Source organism: Pholis gunnellus (genome assembly GCF_910591455.1).
Source record: "Pholis gunnellus genome assembly, chromosome: 17".
Taxonomy (NCBI): domain Eukaryota; kingdom Metazoa; phylum Chordata; class Actinopteri; order Perciformes; family Pholidae; genus Pholis; species Pholis gunnellus.
In genome coordinates, this window is record NC_136544.1 from 19,383,483 (window position 1) to 19,402,198 (window position 18,716).

Genomic DNA, 18,716 nt, shown 5'->3' on the forward strand with positions numbered 1-18,716 from the left:
CAACAAGAAAGCAAATCAACTCTTTCCTGTGAAAGTTTTATGTTTTCACCAATCTGAAGAAAACTAAAACAAGTTAGTCGTTCGTTTCATTATTTATTATCAACAGTTTAATTGCACTCAGACAAAGTAATAATGTGTTCCAGCATTTACATCTGTATGTAATACAACTGCAAAAAGTAAAGTTTCCTTGTTGATCAATGAGATAATTTCACCATTATAATCATTGTATTTGGCATTGATTTCTATTTTTGAATAACTAGACAAAACAAATCCCACTTAAATCCTTTTTTCATGTATGAACATAGTTTAAGTTTTACAATTCAGAATTGATATCACCAGTAGCGACAGGAGTTGAGAGATTTTGTTCTTGAAAAAAACATGTCCAGCAGTTTTAAACATTACTTTGTACTAAATTATTTAAACTCCCATCACAAAAGGTTATAAAATAGAGTATGAGATAATACATGGATCCTGTCTTTACATCAGATGATCTCACCCTGAACCTGAGAGGTGAGAAGTGTACATCTCACTCCTCTCGGTCTGTGGAGACGCCCTCAAACAGGGCCGAGGTTTGCTGACCCAGCGGGTTGTAGAGGAAGTCTTCGATCTCTCCTCCGCCGTTGCCGCTTTTCTGGAAGTGGATTTCCAGCATATCCTGCAGGACCTCCTGCTCCATGACGTCGGGTATTCCCGTCAGTAGTACCGTCCGAGAACAAACCGCCATCTTGGTCTGGAAGGAATAATATATATATACTATTACAACTCCAGCATGTTCTTAAGAAAGTGACAACAGAACATCGTGGAGAGCTTCTCCTCTCCCAACAAATGCTCACCTTTAAGTTTGTAATCGTTCCGTTGAGAAAAGGAGTCACCCTGACTTTGTGCTTCTTCTTCTTTTGGAGCTCCACTTCATGGTGCTCTTTTTCTGTCAAACCTCTGGCAACTGATGGTAGAAAGAGTTTCATCAGCTGGGATTCAGACTAAAACAGACACTACATCCGGCCGCAGTGGAACAAGTAGTTCTCCTTCAGCTGCATATCCTACAAATGATCCTACAATAGTATTTCAAAATACATTTTACGTTCAGCTGTAGTTTCCAATTGTTCTGAATAATTACCTCCCCACAAATAACATTCAGCTGTTCTCCATCATAAACACACATAAGAACAGAAGCTTGCTCACTGTTTTTCTCCACAAAGGTGATAACCACATGCTCAGAGTCAGGCAGCAGTTCACATTTGTCCACCTCTCCGCCTCCGTTCCTTTTCTTGGAGAAGTGGATCTCCAGCTTGGACAGCAGCATGTCAGACTCCATCTTGGGCAGGTTGGAGATCAATATGTGCTGAGGACTCACCTCAGAGTCAATCTGCAGGACAGACAGACAGACGGGCACAGGAAATGAATACCGATACTGATCACACTCAAGGGGGAGGTGAAGAGGGTATCTGTTGTACCTCCACCAGGCTGGGCAGCATCAGCTGAACTGGCCGGGCCTCCACAGTGATCCTGCAGTCTGATCCCAGAGCCACCCGGTGCTTCTTAATTTGCAGGATGTTATCGGCCACTGATGACAGGAGGAATACGGGAGAAATATCAGCTACTACCAGTCCAGCATGACAGAACATGGCGGTATTCCCCCCATTCAGAGAGCTATTTTCCTCCCAGAAGCCCCACCGTCACCGTGCATCGACTGGTTCGTGGTGGTTTAAACGAATCGTTTTTTGGTAGAATCCCACAGATCTCACTCTGGTAAATCTTACAGACAAAACACACAGATTCTTCCTCCAACGAATGCAGATGAGTGAAAAACAGCTTCCTGACAAACTCACCTACTTTCTCATCAAATCTAATCAGTGCCGTGCCGCCCTCCATCGGGTAAACTACACGAGGCTTCATTTCAAATATGTCTTCTTTGCTTCCTGTCGAGCCCCTGAAGACCACCAGCCTCTCAGGTACAGCAGTGAACACCTAAAAACCAAAAGGGACGCGTTGATACAGGGTCGTGGGATAGATCGGCTGCAGGCGGCGGCGGCGGCGGCGTGTTAAAGTGGGACAAACGTACGTCAGCCTGCTGTTGCAGATGGTCGTTTTTGGCCTCTTCCTTCTTCAGAGCTTCCTCAACTTTCTGGATCTCCTTCATCAAGTCGCTCTCCTCCTGCTTCATCAAGATCACCCGAGCCTGCAGGACAGAAACACTTCAGCTACAACAAAGTAGAAAGCAACATCCAATCAATGGTACACATATTTAAAAAGGAACGTTTGTTAAGCAAAGGCCTTTATTGTATTTCTATTGTATGTTTTCTGATGTTTATATTTGTATTCACTGCTTTTATGTGATGCATTTCTTCTTCTCGTTTTTAATTGTTAACCACGTTTTAACGGTTCTTAAAACCTTTTGGACCCTAAGCCTTTTTTTAGGCCTTTTCTCGCAAATTGTAACCCATACAAAAGAGACTACAATTCTGTAACTACAAGGTCTATTTTAAAAATGTTGATGCTTGAATAACACTAGGGATTGTGAGATTTGATGAGATGAGTAAATATTGTGTATATGTTACTGGTTAATAGTAGCTGAACACAGCAAACACAGCAAACAGGGAAAATTCCCAAGTTCGTCTGAAGAAAAAGCACTGTAATTTATTAAATGAGGCCCTGGCTAGCCTAAAAACATTCCCATTTCATAGCACAAAGGGTGCAGGTACCTCACAAAAAGATTTGGTGTAAATAAAGTGAAGCAAACCCCAATTATAGGTGTTTATCTAAAAAAAAACATGCCAAATTCTCATTTTCGAACCAGAATTTGTAGCTGTTCCATTTTACTTTTATATACTTTATAATTATATATTTCACTATATTTCACTTTATTTGTCACTCATATTGTACAATCTATCATAACAGAGCTGTTTGGCATCATTCTGACCCATTTTGACCCATTTTGACCTGTCATATCTCTCCTGGATGTCTCTGTCTGTTTGTCTGGAGCCCTTGCTCAGGCTCTGCTGGGCGGATCTTGTCATGTGACATCTCATTAGATGCAGGTGCTCAAAACGAACACACTCGTGTGTTCCATGAAGTGATTGACAGAATTTTGAGCCAATAAAACTCCAAAACCGTGCAGCGGTCAGCCCCCAAGCCCCAAGCCCCTGTATGATTCGCCGCCGGCATTCTGACCACCATTTTGGCTCAGATGAACAGAGAAACTCCATTTAAAGTTCCAGACGTACCTACAGAGCAGGGATAATTGCGGACTTCACCGTTTTGACCCTCAAAACCGTCTCAAGGTATGATACAGTTATAATATTTTCGCAGTGTGGGAGTTGTGCTTTCTGTGGCTTGTTGGCTGTAACTCCTGAACGCTTTGACGGAGAGTAATTTGGAAGCTACCGTTGAACTCTGTGTGGAATGCTAATGTTGTTAGCGGTGTGATTTGCCGGGTAAGATGCTATGCCCGAGATTCATGAAGCAATCTCTGAGTTGTTGTCTTGCCGGCTGTGGCGTAAAATGCATGGTATTGTGGCGAATCTTCTTAGTTAGTTAGTAGAATAGTTTATAATGGTGTTTGCAGTGTGTAAAATGGTTAACGTGATTACATTAAGGAGACTTTTTTCGATAAAAAAAAAAAAAAAAAAAAATGTAATTTCTTTTTTTAATTTCTTTATGAACTTTAATTTCTACGACGCTCTCTTCGATTAAAAATCTCGTTAACCCCAAATGGGGCTCGCTCGGGTCCAAGATTAAAGCTGCTCTTTAATAAAATTGGATTAAATTAAAATCCCAGAAATAAAATAAGGATCTTCTCAAGTCTGCTGATTCTTCACGTATAATAGGATTAATAAATACTAGTGTCTATGAGAAAGTTTTCACCTGAACAAACGTATTGTTTTTGTTGTTCTTATTCTTGCTTCAGTGGAGTTCTTGTATCATGCAATGAACTGAATACTGTTTTAAAGTATTAATACACTGAAGTATATTCAACTTTTCACTGGTAAACCTTTCAGGTACATTTGTTTTTGCTTATTTGTTAATTGTTTGAGATATTTTATTTGTTCTGGTTATTCGACTCTTGAATAATAAACACTTGGCAGTTTATAGATCGACATTTTAGGAAATTGGCTTATTTGCTTTTTGGCACAGAGTAAGATAAGAAGATTGATATCTCGCTCATCTTCTGGGCTGCTTTTGTATTTTTCTCAGTTGGTTGAAGCTTTCAGATGTGACACACCTTTATCAGAATCACATGATTTTAACTTTAACAGCTGATGGGAAACAGCCGGGATGGGGCCCAAAGTTCAACCCACAGAGCTGCACCAGTTTGATTCTATTATATGTTGTTTAAATCCCAAAGTTACTCACCTGAACTGATTCAAAACACCTTAAAGCTACAGTCGGTAACTTTAATACAAATAACTTTTATTCCTATTTGCTCAAACTGTCAGTGTACATGACGCAGATAATCTGTGGAAAAAAGAAACAGGTTCCTCTGCCTGATTGTAATGCTCCTTATGGCATTTGTAAGATTCCAAAACGCCCAAAGAAAAATAAACCAATCAGAGCAGAGCAGTCTCTCACGCAGCGCTCAATCACTGCTTGTGAAGCTCATTAATTTCGATCAAACTGAAGTGAAGAAGAAACTGTCAGTTTGAAGCTAAACAGCAACTTAAATATGTTTGTGAGAACATTTGAGGTGAGAATTAGGCAATGCAGTAACTAAATACTGATTGATATTTGATCAGCTCTGCCTCGTTAGAAGGTCTGATCGGTGTTAACGAGCTTTCAGTGATCGACAGCAGCTTTAGAGACTCCTCCGCTCTGATTGGCTGCTTTTCTTTCGATAGAATAGTGCAAATACCATCAGGAGCAATAAAGGAAGGCAGAGGCACCTGATTTATTATGTACTACTGTCAGGGTACAGTGACAGTTTGAGCAAATACGACAAAAGGTTATTGTGTATTAAAGTTCCGACTGTAGCTTAGAAAATCCTCTAGTTTAAAATTCCTAAAACTACATTTATACCTTTTCATTCTCAATCTGCACTTCGTATGAGCGCTGGTCCGCTTTCAGATCCTGGATCAGTTTGTGGGAGCGCTGCTTGCAGTTCTGAGTCATGTCTCGCTGGTCGTCTCTGCTGGCGGCCAGCTCCTGCTGCTCCTGGATCAGCTGGTCGTGTCGTTTCTGTGGACACACAAGCTGCGTTCACTAACATCTCGTCTTTGTGGCGTTCTGTTTCTTGTACAATAACTTTACAACTATTGGCCGTTTGACTTTCAGCATGTTTCACATGTACAGTGTCACTTATATATGTATATATGTATATAAGATTAACTATGTATATAATCTGTTAAATATTAGAACACTAAGCTACTCTGATGAGCTTCAGGGCACCTTGTAGTTGGTGATTGAAGTCTTGATTTGCTGCAAGCTGTCATTGGACGGCGTCTGGTTGTCCAACACCAAAGAGAAATCCTGAAACACAAAGAAATAAAACAGATATATAATATAAATGTTAATGATCCAACAAGACCCAGAGTGTATAATGCAGAGAAGTAGACATGTTAGTAATAATCTTACAAGTAAAAGTAGTATTAGAATCAGTGGTGGAACAATAATTTACTCAAGTACTGTGCTTAAGTACAGTTTGGATGTACGTGTACGTTACTTGAGTATTTTAATTTGATTCCATTTTATACTTTTAATGACCCAGCAGGATAAAAAGTAATTTAAATGTACTCCACCTTCATGAGCTGTAACAATAAAGCGATGGACACATTAATGCATCAATATGTGTTCAATAAAATATACTTTGTGAAATTGGGACAATCGGCACAATGAGTACTTTCACTGTTGAGTATATTTTCAAGCTAATCCTTTTGTACTTTCACTTGTAAAGTATTTCTACACTGTAGTACCTCTAACGCTTTTATCGTATTATTTCTGAACAATAACTTCTTCCACCTCTGATTGCAATGTGATAAAAACATAAAGTATGTAACAGGAAGATTACAGATACATGTGGTAAACGATCTGGTGTAATATGTGTATTTAACAACAAGGAAGAACAACATCATGAAAACTTGAAGAAACAAAATGACGTCTCACCTCATCTGAAGACATAGTGAAAGTAAACTGGAATAAATCAAAACATATTAGTTTTTACATGCTGTCAGTCAAAGTCCGTGTGATAAATGTACTTAACACGTGCGTGAATAAGGAACAAAGACTGTCAAACTATAAACTAATAAAAGATACACTTTCGGCCTTACTGTCAGATCAACAAACCGACTCACACCTTAAAAACAGTCTTTAAATACGTCAGAATAACTTTAGATACGTCACGATCAACGAGACTAGTAGAATCTGAAGACTTTCATGTTATCGTTGATTTAATGTGTTGGACTAAACGTGGCTTAGTTTTTTAGTTTTTCATTAAAAAGCTGTAGAACTTACCTCCAGTCGACGATCTGTGCTGCGAAGTCACAGTTCACTCTTTCGGTTTCTTTTTCCCAGCAGCCCTGAACGTGTCTCGTTCCGCCATCAGGGGGCGCTGCAGCCGTGTGGTGCATTCAGGTGCTTTTGGAAATATTGTTACATCAAAAGCACATGAGAGGACTGGGAGTGGATTTTACTTTTAAATATCACAACACATAATATTATGTCATGACCAGTCTGTGCGAGCATCCTCAGTTAGCACGCTTTATTGTAATTATTGTTAGACATATTCTGCCGCTGTAGTCGCGCATGCTCACACCGTCCACATAGAAACACTTGAGTCACAGATCACCGCGCAGCGTTAACTAGTCCCCATTATTTATTAGACAGAAAACATATCAACTGTAGTGACAAGTGACATTCAAAGCCTCTGGTGTAAGAAGTACTACACCAAAAAATACGTATAGATATATAAATAAGTACCAAAAGTAAACACTACGCACAATGGCCCTTTTCAGAATTATATTACTGGATTATAATTATTGATACATTAATGTGTTCATCACGGTAATGGTGATGTAATAGTTGGGCTCATTTTAACATCTTCATAAACTGTTGGGTCCCTTAACCTATAACCTAATATTTTATCGATTTATATTTTGTATCAATAGTATGAATTTTCAAAGAAACAAGTCATTGAATAAATGTGTTCGGGTAGAAGTATAAAGTATTTCACTCTTGTTGATCTGATTTAGACTTCAATAGAATACAACTATTGTTTTTGAAGAAGTTATTTTGTTGGTAAAAAGTATAAATCTTAAGTTTTCACACGAAAGATGGAGTAAATGTATAATACCATTACCTCTGTCAAGTACCTCTGAAATGAACTTAGTTATGTACTTAGTTACTTTCAACCACCGCTCCTAAAATGTTTACGCCTCCCAAATGTACATGAAGTAAAACCGCGTCATACGACACATCGTCAGTTTTAAAAAAACGGTGTTTTAAACAAAGTACATTCTTTACTCATTTAACTTTTTAATGCTCGACAAATTAAATGTAAAGAAAATAAATCACCTGTGGGTTCACCTAGAACATACAGGGACAAAAAAACATTTCATTTAATGTAGTATTTATACATCAATATTGACTTGGTGCTCATCTTCAAATGTAGCACTTAAATATTGTACCTGACTTACAACATAGTAGCTACATTATAATGTATATGACATAACCTCAATACCAAACTACTGAGTAGGTGTAGAGCAACGTTTGAGAGCTCGTTTAGTGAGACACGGGGTGCACAAAAATTTGTCTGGAGGTAGAAATCTATTTGTTCCAGTTCAATAAAAATCAATACATTCTGTGAAAGAAAAGGTTGAAATCTCACAATCGTGTGATCACAACACTTTGACTTTAGTGTCAATATATTCAACAACTAGAGTTATAGAGAGGGCAAAAAGACAGAAAATGTCAACAAAGAGCCAACAGCCAATATCCATTTTTAAACATTTATTTGTGAAACCGAGTGAAGTTAGAATCTGAGCTTCTGGAAGAACCACTTGTTTTTGCCCGTCTTGTACCTGAAACCAGAACAAACACAAGATCAGTACATTCACTCTGATAAACATCACAGGACTGAGAGGAGAAACTCCTGATATGTGACCAGTTCATCGAATACAAACAACTATCTGAACTAATATCTCAAACTTATTATGCACAAATGACGGCGGTTTCTCTCCCACAAAGGACGTAACAGGTGCATCACATCACTAACAGCATGCGACCGAGACATCAGTCTGAACTCTGGATCTCATAGTTAAAGAGACACCAGTGTGCCATTATTAGTCTGAATGTCCCAACATGTGGATTTGAAGCACACCGAAGTTGAGAATCCATCGTCACACCGACTCACCTCTCCTCAAACTTGACCTTGGCCTCCCGCCTGGCTTTGCGCTTGAGGGCCGGGTCCCTGAAGACGTCCTTGTTGACGACAGTTTTGTCCAGAGGAATGTCAACAGAGTATCTGGAGGAAACGAGCACATCGAGGAAAGACGTTATTTAAACCCTCCACCGATCACAGCTCAAGAGTCTCACTGGTTGTTGTGAGAAAAACAGGCAATCAGATCATAAACCTGCTCATTAAATCTGTGTTTTACAGTCCACATCTAATACATAGACCTAAACTTTAAGTTATACAGCTTATTAAAAGGAACATTGTAGGCACAACACTCTTTAAACGGGGAAACAGTTTAAATTCAAAACACTTTCATCATGTAAACATGACATTATTTGTTATGTTCTCATTGCTCCAGAATGGCATCCTGTTACCGAGTTATTTACTTCAAAACACATTTAAAATGATATTTCCAATCTCATTCACACAACCTACCAATAACTTGAAAATAAAGCTGAACGGATTCCTGCATCTGAGCTTAAACAAAACTTCCAGTGCAGCGAGATGATTAGATAAGCTTTTTAAAGAGTGCTGAATACCTCTTTTAAAAAGGAAAAAACACGTGCGACACCTACAGGTAAAAAGAGCTCAAAGTAAATGTATAAACTGTGGTCTACATGTCTTTACTCTTTATGTTTGTTTCAGCTGGTTCGTCATCACACCGATTAAAATACTGAGGAAGCCAGTAATGCTGAGGGGCCGAGGTTAGAAGTGTATGTGATCAAAAACAAAGAATGAATCAAGATTAACAAGCTCAGCAATAAGACGTTTCCTAACAAAATGCACCTTGGGAGTTGTAGTTGAATTCTCTTTAGACTTTTACACCCACAGGTTTGTGACTGGGTTAGGGTTCTAACCCTAAATGTGCCTTTTTAAATCAATGCATCTTGTATAATCTAACTCATCTCATACACACTTTACTTCACAAGGATTGTTTCATGTTCGTTATAAGCGTTTAAGTGCATCACTTAATCCGCAGGACATTTTGTTTAATCAACCTACCACAACATCTGTACTTTTGGAGAATAAACACTACGTTTGCTGCCACGCATCAATAAAACAAGCAAGACAATAAAAAAACTCAATCACAGGAAATGAGTGCAGACAACAGACACCGACCTGGTGGGCATCAGGTGGTTGTAGTTGAACACCTTGACGAAGGCCTTGATCTTGGACCTCTTGGCGATCTTCTTCTTGCCCATGGTTGTGGTCACCTTGCGGGGGTAGCGGTCGATGCCTGCGACCAGAGCGTGGCTGTAAGGACGGTCGGTTGTGCCATCGTCAATATTCTGCAAAGAGACAACAACAAAGGGAATGTGGGTTAAGGCAGACACAAACTATACACAACTTTGAATCAATCCTACAATGTTGTATACTTGACATTTTAATGTGGAACATAATGTATACATGTCTGCTAAGTATCTACATGTTTGGGGAAATGTGTTGCGTGTTTGCAGACCCATTAAACACCACATCGCAGCCACATAGAGACGTGTGTTTTACCTTGACGATGACAGCTTTGCGCCCGGCGTAGCGTCCAGCTAGGACCATCACCACCTTCCCAGGCTTCATGAACTTGCCCATTTCTGCAACAAATTAAAACAATGTCAAACCTCAGAGTGTCACCATGAATAACTCAACACATCACAAGCAACATTACTGAGGTCGACGAGACCAAATACAACGCTGAAACTTGAGGGGAACACGTTTAAACGTTCCCTACTCGGTGCTACTTTGGTTAGCACGCTAAGCTATCATTAGCATCCTGCTATGGAAGGGCTAGCATATAGTTTCTAAAGCTTAAAACATTTTATGTCACTCTTAACCACGCAATTAATACGAGATTGAAATAGTGTTGGAACTACATGGCGTCCTAAAACAGTCTTAACACATACAATCAGCCCTCTGTAACAAGACGGTTCAGGTGGAAACTGCCATGTTGGAAAATGAGCGCTACGGAGACGAAGCACTGCGATATAAACAATCATTTTTCTCCCTTTGTCAATCAAAAATACACGAAACTAACTGACTCGTCTTGGCTAAAGGAGTTGTTGTCGTAGGTGTGGTGCGATAAAAACAGTTAAATTGCTCAGATTTGGAGCGATGGTTGAAGATTGTTGGAAGGGAAATTTCACTCACTGATGCTGTTCTACGGCCACCGCTAGCAGGAAAGGAAGCCGAGAAGGTTTTAGTGACCTTTGACACCACCGATCGACATACGTCACTTCCGGGTGCAGTTTTCTGCTCGAAAATAGTCCGTTTTTTGTTTATTTATTTATTTAACATAGACAAATTCACCACACATCGCGTGGATACTATAATGTACAATTTTACAAATAAGAAAAAGTTTGTGTAATTTTGTGTATTTAATGCTGTGATTGAAGATAGAATAGAAGGTAACATTACATTAACGTCATAATATACTCAAAGTACGAAAAGTAAAAGTACTCATCATGCAGAATGGCCCAGTCTATGAGAATAACATAAATTATACTATTGCATTATAAATATTGATGCATTAATGTTCATCACTTTAATATTGAAGCTATCTGCTTGATCCTACGAGGCTCAATTTATTTGATGATTATATTTTGTATTATTAATCTGAATCGAATATACTGTATGTAGTGGAGTAAAAGTACTATCTGAAATGCAGTAGAGTAGAAGTGTAAATTAGCAGAAAAATGTTCAGTAAAAGTTTAAGTACTTGAGTAATAGTAGTTAATTACTTCCTTCTAAAAGTACTGGAGTATTAGCTGCAAAATATACTTAAATTATCAAAAGTAAAAGTACTCATTATGCAGAATGACCTTCTGTCAGTGTGATATTATAATATTGTATTATTAATACAGACACAGCGTTCTATAGCTGGTTAAAGTAAAGCTAATTGTAACTACTTTATATACTGTTGGGTAGTTTAATCTAAAACAATGAATTATATTTCATAAACTGGTTATATAGTTTGTCTGTTAAACATTGAACTTCAAAGTATGTAGTGGAGAAAAACAAATGTGAAGTTAAAAGAGATAAACATGTTTTATACACAACAGTCGGCCAAATGGTGGAGAACTATTTCACTCATTAAAAACAATTTACAAATATTATTATCAATGCACTTTATTATTTTATTTCATGTATTGAAAGCGATGAATAGGTATTTTTCATGTAAGGAATGCAATAGATGTCTCGTTCAGGATGTTTCTGCGTGAAATGTGTTCAAATAAAGTTGAAAAAACAAAAAGTGCCATTTCAACAAACCAATACCAATAATGTGTAAAGTTTGAATTCTTGATTTCTATAAAGCTGAAAGAATAAAGACTCACAGCAGCACAGCGGTTCATTTACTAAGTTTAATTTGTTTACAGCTGTAGCTATGCATTGATAAAAAAAATATGATTATATATTATTTGTGATTAAAAACATAAATATAAATGATTCAGTGTGTTTCTACTTTAACAAAGTGTTCTGAGATGTTCAACCTACTTCAGAGGTGAGTTAAAACATGCTGTGCCATAAATAAATAAATAAATGTCTCGTTACATAAATCACAACAAACAGCTCTACAACAAAAACGGGAACGTAGGAAGTTAAATATGGCAGCATATCTACTACAGCCAAACAGAACCGTTTACACAGCAACATCAAATAAATGATAGAAATGTGTCTCCAGGTGCACGCAGGTCACAAAGTGCACATGTTTCTATGTCGGGAAGTACAGACGCAGTGATCCTCTTTTATCAAAGGTTTGATACGTACATCAGTGTGTGTGTCAGTCCCATAAACAGCAGTTCAACATACAGCAGATATAAACTAAACCTCAGTTTAATAGCATCTATGGTTTGTACATTCAGTATTTAAGGATATAAATCGTGCAACTCTTCCATCTCCGGAAGATAAAAAAAAAAGAAAAAAGTTCTCTGAAAAACAGGAAACAAAACGAAACCTTTTATATCCTACAATCGTGTTACATCGTTCTTATCAAACATCATCACTGCCATCTAATTCTAATCCTAAGTACACCTGGAATAGGAGAGAAGCAGCAGTTCAAACAGGGTCTAACACCTGAAACACAACGTGCAAGAGGTGATAACAGCGTCACAGGTTTCAAAATGGAGTCAGCAGACAATGTTACGCAACGCTTTAACTTCACGTCCGAAGAGTGCATCAAGAGAGCAACCGATTTACCACCAAACTAACAAACTGACAAACAGAAGAGTCACTGCACTTTTTATTGTGAATGAGTTTCGTCTCATTACTTTTTCTTCCTGGATTGTCTCAGTGGCATTACAGTACTGATTACTGTACACGTCCTACCTCTCTCTTAGCTGCATAGGTTAGGACGCCGTCATGTACACAGGGGGGTGATACGGTGTGATGAGCACAGGTCGCAAAGGTCAGAAAGGCTTCTCTAAACGTGAGGAAATCTCAATCTCCATCCTAAGGCATGTTTACAGTACGAGTAGCATCATCATTTTGGCATCAGAAACAGAAGGTCACACGACATAATCATCCATGCATGTACAGAAGACATCACACACTTCCCTTAAGATGGGTCGCTACTTAAATAACCTTTGAAAGGTTACATACTTGAAGCACAAAGTCATGTTTTTGCAGGTAAAATACTTGATTTCTGAGGCTGATGTTTTCGTTAGTTTTCATGGATGTGTCGCCTCCTCAGAAAGCATCTTTAATGTTCTTGAGCTGCCGGACAGCCAGGTCCACTGGGAGGTTGAATTTGATGTGGCTGATGCGGCCCAGGATGCGGAGGGCTCCTTCGAAGCCGGTCTGGGCCATGTAGCTCCAGGACTGGTAGTGCGGGTGTACGAGGGTCCCGGACTTACACAGCAGGTTGAGCCACGACACCAGCCGCTGCTCATTCAGAGCCATGCACACCAGCGCCTTGAACTCGGTGTCCGGTCCTCGCTTGTAGCGTCCGTGCTCATTCAGCACAGTGTGGATGGCCCACAGCAGAGACTGTTTTGGGGTGACGGTCACCGGGCCGCCTGCCACGGGGAGGCTGAAGGACTGAGAAAGCTGGCGGGCCGGAGTCTCCACGAAGGCTTTCCCGTTTTTGGAGTGGTAGTATTTGACAAAGAGCTCCCATGGGTGCATGGTCTGTGGGGTCGGTCTGTAAGGCAGCAGGCAGGAGATGGGCGCCAGCACCAGACTCATGGTCTGGGAGGGCGAGAAGAGGCCGTGAGACAACAAGTCCTTCAGAGCGATCGCCAGCTCCTTCCTCACCGACGACGTCAGCTCGTCTCGGGGTCCCAGCGCCGCGTTGCTGGTGTAGTTGACGACGTGTTCGAGGGACGGCTGTCTGCACGAGCCCAGCACTCGCACCTTGTCGACAGCCACCTCCAGGCGCTGCAGCAGGGGCCCGTAGTCCTGCAGGGTCGACTCCTGAGGCCACATGTTCTGAGGAAGGTGGCCGGGTGCGCAGCCGAACTGGCTCGCAGCGAAGATCTGCAGCACGGCGAGGGCCTTCTGGATCAGCTGCAGGCCGGTCTCTCGCATCTTCTGGGCCTGCTCTGGGTCCACTGCACAGAGAGGTGGAGAACCACAGGAACATACTTATACTGGGGGTTCTGAGCACCACACCCAGTAAACATTTATAAAGAGTTTACCAATACATCTTTAAAAAGAAACATCTAGGTTCTCACTCTGAAGCCGGACACATTCAGCCAGATCTTAAACCCAAATCTACTGGCTTTATTACTACCAACATTAAATAGCATCTGCTGTACGAGTTTGATATGAACTGACCTTTCTTCTTCAGTCCTGGAGTTCTGGCATTGGTCCCCGCTGCTTGTGGCTGCTGGCTGAGTCCACCATCTGATAGGAGAGGGTTCCCCACTTCATCTTTAGGAAAGAAAAGCAAAATTCATTAAATAAACTGACATGAAAACAAACGAGCAGACACTGCAGTCAAACGGGGAATTCGTATTCACTTGAACAACGTTTTTCACTGTGTATGAGACCGCGTACCCTGGATGAAGTTGATGAACATCTCCAGGTCTCTGATCTGGGTCTTGAGCTGATCCACCAGCTGCTCTTTGACCCTGGCTGGGTTCACTATCTGAGCGATGGCGGCGTCCACTCTCTGTCGCAGCTCCTCGGGCGTTAAGTTGCCGATGTCCTCGTTCAGGTTCACGTCCAGCTTTTCGATCAACTCGTCAATGATGACCTGAAGAATGTAAGAAGGTTAGAGAATGGACGTAGTGTTTTATTTGAAGTGGTCGATTTCTAATGAAGCTTCAAAACACTTTGCATTCACTAACTCAGTCATTTTTAGCCACGATAGCAGCCCGGCAGCGTTGGTCCACACTGAAATATCACAACAACTCTCTGATGGATTGCCAGAAATTTCGTAGAAACATTTATGATCCCCAGAGGATGAATCCTACTGACTTGGGTGATCCTCTGACATTTCCTCTAGCGCCACCATGAGGTTGACATTTTAGTCTTTTTAGTGAGATATCTTGACTGTTGGATGAATTACTGTGAAATTTGGTTCACACATTCATGGTCTCCAGAGGACACATTGATGTTATATCAATAAATATAAATATATATCAATAAATAAAAATAAATAAAAATAAATAAAAATAAATAAAAATAAAAATATATGTAAATAAAAAAATAAAAAAATAAAATATAAATATATAAAAATAAAAATGAAAATATAAATATAAATAAATAAAACTGCTGTACTTTGTGTTTGTTGCCAATGAGCAGATGTTAGTAAGCTAACATGCTAAACTAAGATAGTCACTAGCATGGCTCTAAATTCTTCCAATCTTCAAACTTTTTTTAAAAGGAAAGCAGTAATAATACACTTAAAGGTTTTGGGAGGCCCAAATATATTATGGACAGACTTTACATATAGATTCTCTGCATGAGAAACACTCAAGCCTGAAGCATTTTAAGAAAAGACTCGTTACACCTGATCTGAAACAGGTAAACACCACATCGTGTGCTCAATATAACAGACAGGAAAGTGATCATTTGGATTTAACACAAGCTTGCAACATCTGTGGGGCCTCTCATTATGTAAGCATGAGGATTAAAGGCTGATCAGACGAGTTATGGTTCATCTTCCACAACCCCACCTTCTGTCTCTCCATGATGACGGACTGCGGCAGAGCGTCATAGCTGCCCTCCTGGTAGGCGAAGCGCTCCAGATCATCCAGCTGTGTCTTCAGTTGGAAAATGAGATCCTTCTGTTTCTCCCTCTGAGCCTCCAGGCGCTCCCTCTTGTCCCTCTCACTCTGACAGGAGAAACACACACACACACACACTTTAATGTCTACAGACAGAGAGCGTGAACAGTGTGTACTAGATCTTGACCAATGTGTTGCTTCTGATACCAATATTTAAGATACTAAAAGCTCTTTGCAATACATTTGTAATTAGATTCACTTAAAAGATTTAACAGCTTTTTAAGTGAGACGTATTAACGTTTGATGACAGTCCTGTGCAGCAGTTTATCAAACACTCAGCTGCATCTTTTTCGTACTTGTGTCACAACACTTACACACAAATACACGAGACAACAGGCCTCATACTCACCAGATCTCCCTTCAAGTAACGCATGCGACGAAGGAGAAATGACATAAAAACACCTTTAGTTTGGGATTTATTAGGAGAAATAATTGCAAATGAATTATTACGTGAGGCCGAGACTTTACTTCAGTTAGGACTGAATGCAAAGAAGCTGGGAGGAAACAACAGCAGAGACCAAAAGTGGCTCACACTGGCTACACACGGTTGTGTACACGGAGGCCTTTATTAAACAGATAGTGATCTGCTGGAAGCATTCTGATTGAGCTGGCAGCGCCGTGAGTCAACACAAAAGCAACATTTTTCCAACAGAGATAAGAGTTCAATGGGAACGCAGCCGAGGTGGGCGCAGCAGCCGAGGGTGTGACGCAACAAGCACATCAGTTTTAATCAGAAGCCTCACAGCCACTGAGGAGAAGCATGTGTCCAACAAAGATGAGTGTGTTTACGAGTGTCAAACATCTCTGTAAGCATCCACACAACCTGTATTTAACCGTTCGTTATTTATAAATCTGACCACTATCTTATTTAAAACTTAAATACAGGCAAAATAACGCAAAAAAACACGACAATCTGACAATTATTTTCTTGAATCATTGATTATTACTGGTTTAAAAATGTAAAAAAATACATTTTGTCAAACTAATTAACTTAAACCCCCAAATGTGCAGTTAACTGTCACATAGGGAAAATAAAAGCACCACATTTGATAAGTTAAGAGGCTGGAAGAGGGGAATATTGTGCACTTTTGTCTAAAAAATAACTCAATAATCAAAACAGTGGTTGACTAATCAATTGATTACCTTATCTTTTCAGCACACACACACACACACTTTACAGCTTCTTGGCAAAGACTCTCTGTAAACACTGCACTATAGTCCTACATCTATACTATTATCATATATAACTAATATAATAAGGACCATTAAAATAGGAGTATATACAAGGATATTCTATTATTTCAATGACATGTTGTGACACCTGTCATCTTGTCCTGACATGCACTCAGAGAGTGTAAACATCACGGTGGTCGTAGTTTGTCCTCACCGAGTTCTCCAGCTGTTTGGCGTCCAGAGCTCTGCAGCCCACCACGTGCGGGCAGCCCCTGAAGGCGAACTCCTCCAGCTCGGCCAGCATCCTCTCCTTCTCCTCGGTCTGCGCGTGAACTACCTGCTTCAGTCGGAACTGCACCTGGGCGAAGTGAGAGGTGAGCGCGAGCAGAGAGGAGTTCAGCAGGTGCTGCTCCTCTTCCAGCTTCTCCAGCCTGGCGGCCATTTCCTCATCGGTGGCCGCCGAGGACAAGCCTCTCTGCTTCGGCTGGCCAGGGCTCCCGCTGCCGCTCTCATCCTCCGGGCTGGCCACGGCCCCGACCGGTGCCCATCGCTCCCCTGCGCTGGCGAAGGCAGCCTCGCTGTCCGAGGCTGACAGCTCCTCCGTGGACATTTTGAAGAAGGACGGGGCGGAGGTTTGAAAGTCCAGCTGTTTAAACTACGTTTCCGGTTTGTCAACTGTCTTTTCCTTGGATGATTTGTTTTCTGGCGTTGCGCAGACAACAAGGATCACCGCCGGAGAAACAGGTGTAACGCCATCTTGGGAAGGATGATTCATACGTCAAAACGGAGACAAGTAAAGCGTGCGGGAAAACACCGGAAGTCTAGTCTTGAACGTTTGTCTTCAAAATAAGAGCGTCGATATTGCGTAAAAATCCGATTTAAAATTGGAAATGGGAATTCTTTAACAGCTTATCGTACTGTCAGATAGTTTTAAAGAAACTTTTTAATAATAGCATTTGTATTATGTCCCATTGTTTTAGTGTCTGTATTGTTTATTTGCAAATGTGTCTATTGCGTTGTGAAGCACTTTGTAGCATTTGTTTTGAAAAATGCAATATCAATAAAATGTATTACTTATTGTTATAATTGTTATGAAAAATGCTCAATTATAAGTAAAATACTTCATTAAAAGTTACTGCTATCACCTACTCAGTTACATTCCACCAGTATGTATTGTGTATCCATTCATTTTGATATTTCTAATAAATTAAAAACATTTTGTATAATTATAATGTATAATAACTATAACATAGTATTTTAGGGGAATGTTTTTGTTAGTTAATCACTTCACATGTTTCAGATTTTAATAAATTAAGTAATATATTTAAAAGTATGTTCAAAGTTCATAAAGATTTTAGTCATAGCAATGAATACATGAAACGTGGATGTGAATACTTACATACCCATATTACCTATATTTATACTATATATAATAGGCCTACACATATCATGGCTGCTGAAGCTTGATTTCTTTGGCACAAATATTTACACAATTCATTTGTAGAGTTTAATGTATTATAATGTATAGATTTTATATTTGATACCCCTAAATTATTCAAAATCTTATTTTCTTTATTTCATTCCCCACATCCAAGCCTGTTCATTGTTTATTTCCCCTGTGGAAAACAACACAGTATTTACGGTTTGGATAGTTTTTATATTCTATATTTAACAAAAAGAAAATATATTTCCTTTATTTTAGGCTTTTATTTTGAATTGTAATCGGAAATCTGTATTGTTACTCCTTCAGAGCTTCACACTGCTCACAGAGAGGAGGTCTGATAATCCCAAATAAAAATCCTGACGTCAGAAGAGGCTCAAACTGTACGACGTCATCCTGAAAAGTGGAATTCCATCCCGGAAGTACGGATAAGGAAATACAGGCGTTTGATGCGGAGTCCTCTTGTATGCCTTTCACTCCCTCTCTTCTTATAGAAACA

The 18,716-nt window shown here is 39.8% G+C and overlaps 3 protein-coding genes across 3 annotated transcripts; all 3 read right to left on the bottom strand.

The window, feature by feature from the left end:
* Positions 1-80: 80 nt before the first annotated feature.
* Positions 81-6,494, bottom strand: ifi35 (interferon-induced protein 35). Its single transcript, XM_079176946.1, has 10 exons — positions 6,445-6,494; positions 6,097-6,123; positions 5,383-5,463; positions 5,014-5,172; positions 2,063-2,179; positions 1,830-1,968; positions 1,455-1,564; positions 1,183-1,366; positions 834-943; positions 81-730 (listed from the first exon to the last, which is right to left on the bottom strand). Exons 2-10 carry the CDS (start codon positions 6,109-6,111, stop codon positions 527-529), a joined length of 1,119 nt encoding a protein of 372 aa, XP_079033072.1. The 5' UTR covers positions 6,112-6,123; positions 6,445-6,494; the 3' UTR covers positions 81-526.
* A 1,429-nt stretch (positions 6,495-7,923) lies between these two features.
* On the bottom strand, positions 7,924-10,563 carry rpl27 (ribosomal protein L27). The gene is made up of 5 exons (XM_079176952.1): positions 10,523-10,563; positions 9,887-9,969; positions 9,503-9,672; positions 8,342-8,452; positions 7,924-8,009 (listed from the first exon to the last, which is right to left on the bottom strand). Exons 2-5 carry the CDS (start codon positions 9,965-9,967, stop codon positions 7,961-7,963), a joined length of 411 nt encoding a protein of 136 aa, XP_079033078.1. The 5' UTR covers positions 9,968-9,969; positions 10,523-10,563; the 3' UTR covers positions 7,924-7,960.
* Positions 10,564-11,578: 1,015 nt separating this feature from the next.
* On the bottom strand, positions 11,579-17,505 carry rundc1 (RUN domain containing 1). Its single transcript, XM_079176935.1, has 5 exons — positions 16,991-17,505; positions 15,493-15,651; positions 14,369-14,567; positions 14,147-14,242; positions 11,579-13,920 (listed from the first exon to the last, which is right to left on the bottom strand). The coding sequence occupies exons 1-5, from the start codon at positions 17,384-17,386 to the stop codon at positions 13,058-13,060; spliced, it is 1,713 nt and encodes a 570-aa protein (XP_079033061.1). The 5' UTR covers positions 17,387-17,505; the 3' UTR covers positions 11,579-13,057.
* Positions 17,506-18,716: the final 1,211 nt, after the last annotated feature.

What these genes read in the sequence shown, in the direction of transcription:
- ifi35 (XM_079176946.1), bottom strand. An exon ending in TGCTGCCCAGCCTGGTGGAG is followed by an intron (nt 1,367 to 1,454) that starts GTACAACAGATA and finishes TCTGTCCTGCAG; the next exon opens with ATTGACTCTGAGGTGAGTCC. An exon ending in GAACGATTACAAACTTAAAG is followed by an intron (nt 731 to 833) that starts GTGAGCATTTGT and finishes TATTCCTTCCAG; the next exon opens with ACCAAGATGGCGGTTTGTTC.
- rpl27 (XM_079176952.1), bottom strand. Translation starts at nt 9,967, where the DNA reads ATGGGCAAGTTCATGAAGCCTGGGAAGGTGGTGATGGTCCTAGCTGGA. An exon ending in GCAAAGCTGTCATCGTCAAG is followed by an intron (nt 9,673 to 9,886) that starts GTAAAACACACG and finishes GTCTCTTTGCAG; the next exon opens with AATATTGACGATGGCACAAC. An exon ending in AAGGTCAAGTTTGAGGAGAG is followed by an intron (nt 8,010 to 8,341) that starts GTGAGTCGGTGT and finishes TTCTGGTTTCAG; the next exon opens with GTACAAGACGGGCAAAAACA.
- rundc1 (XM_079176935.1), bottom strand. Translation starts at nt 17,386, where the DNA reads ATGTCCACGGAGGAGCTGTCAGCCTCGGACAGCGAGGCTGCCTTCGCC. An exon ending in GTTCATCAACTTCATCCAGG is followed by an intron (nt 14,243 to 14,368) that starts GTACGCGGTCTC and finishes TCTTTCCTAAAG; the next exon opens with ATGAAGTGGGGAACCCTCTC. An exon ending in TCCAGGACTGAAGAAGAAAG is followed by an intron (nt 13,921 to 14,146) that starts GTCAGTTCATAT and finishes CTCTCTGTGCAG; the next exon opens with TGGACCCAGAGCAGGCCCAG.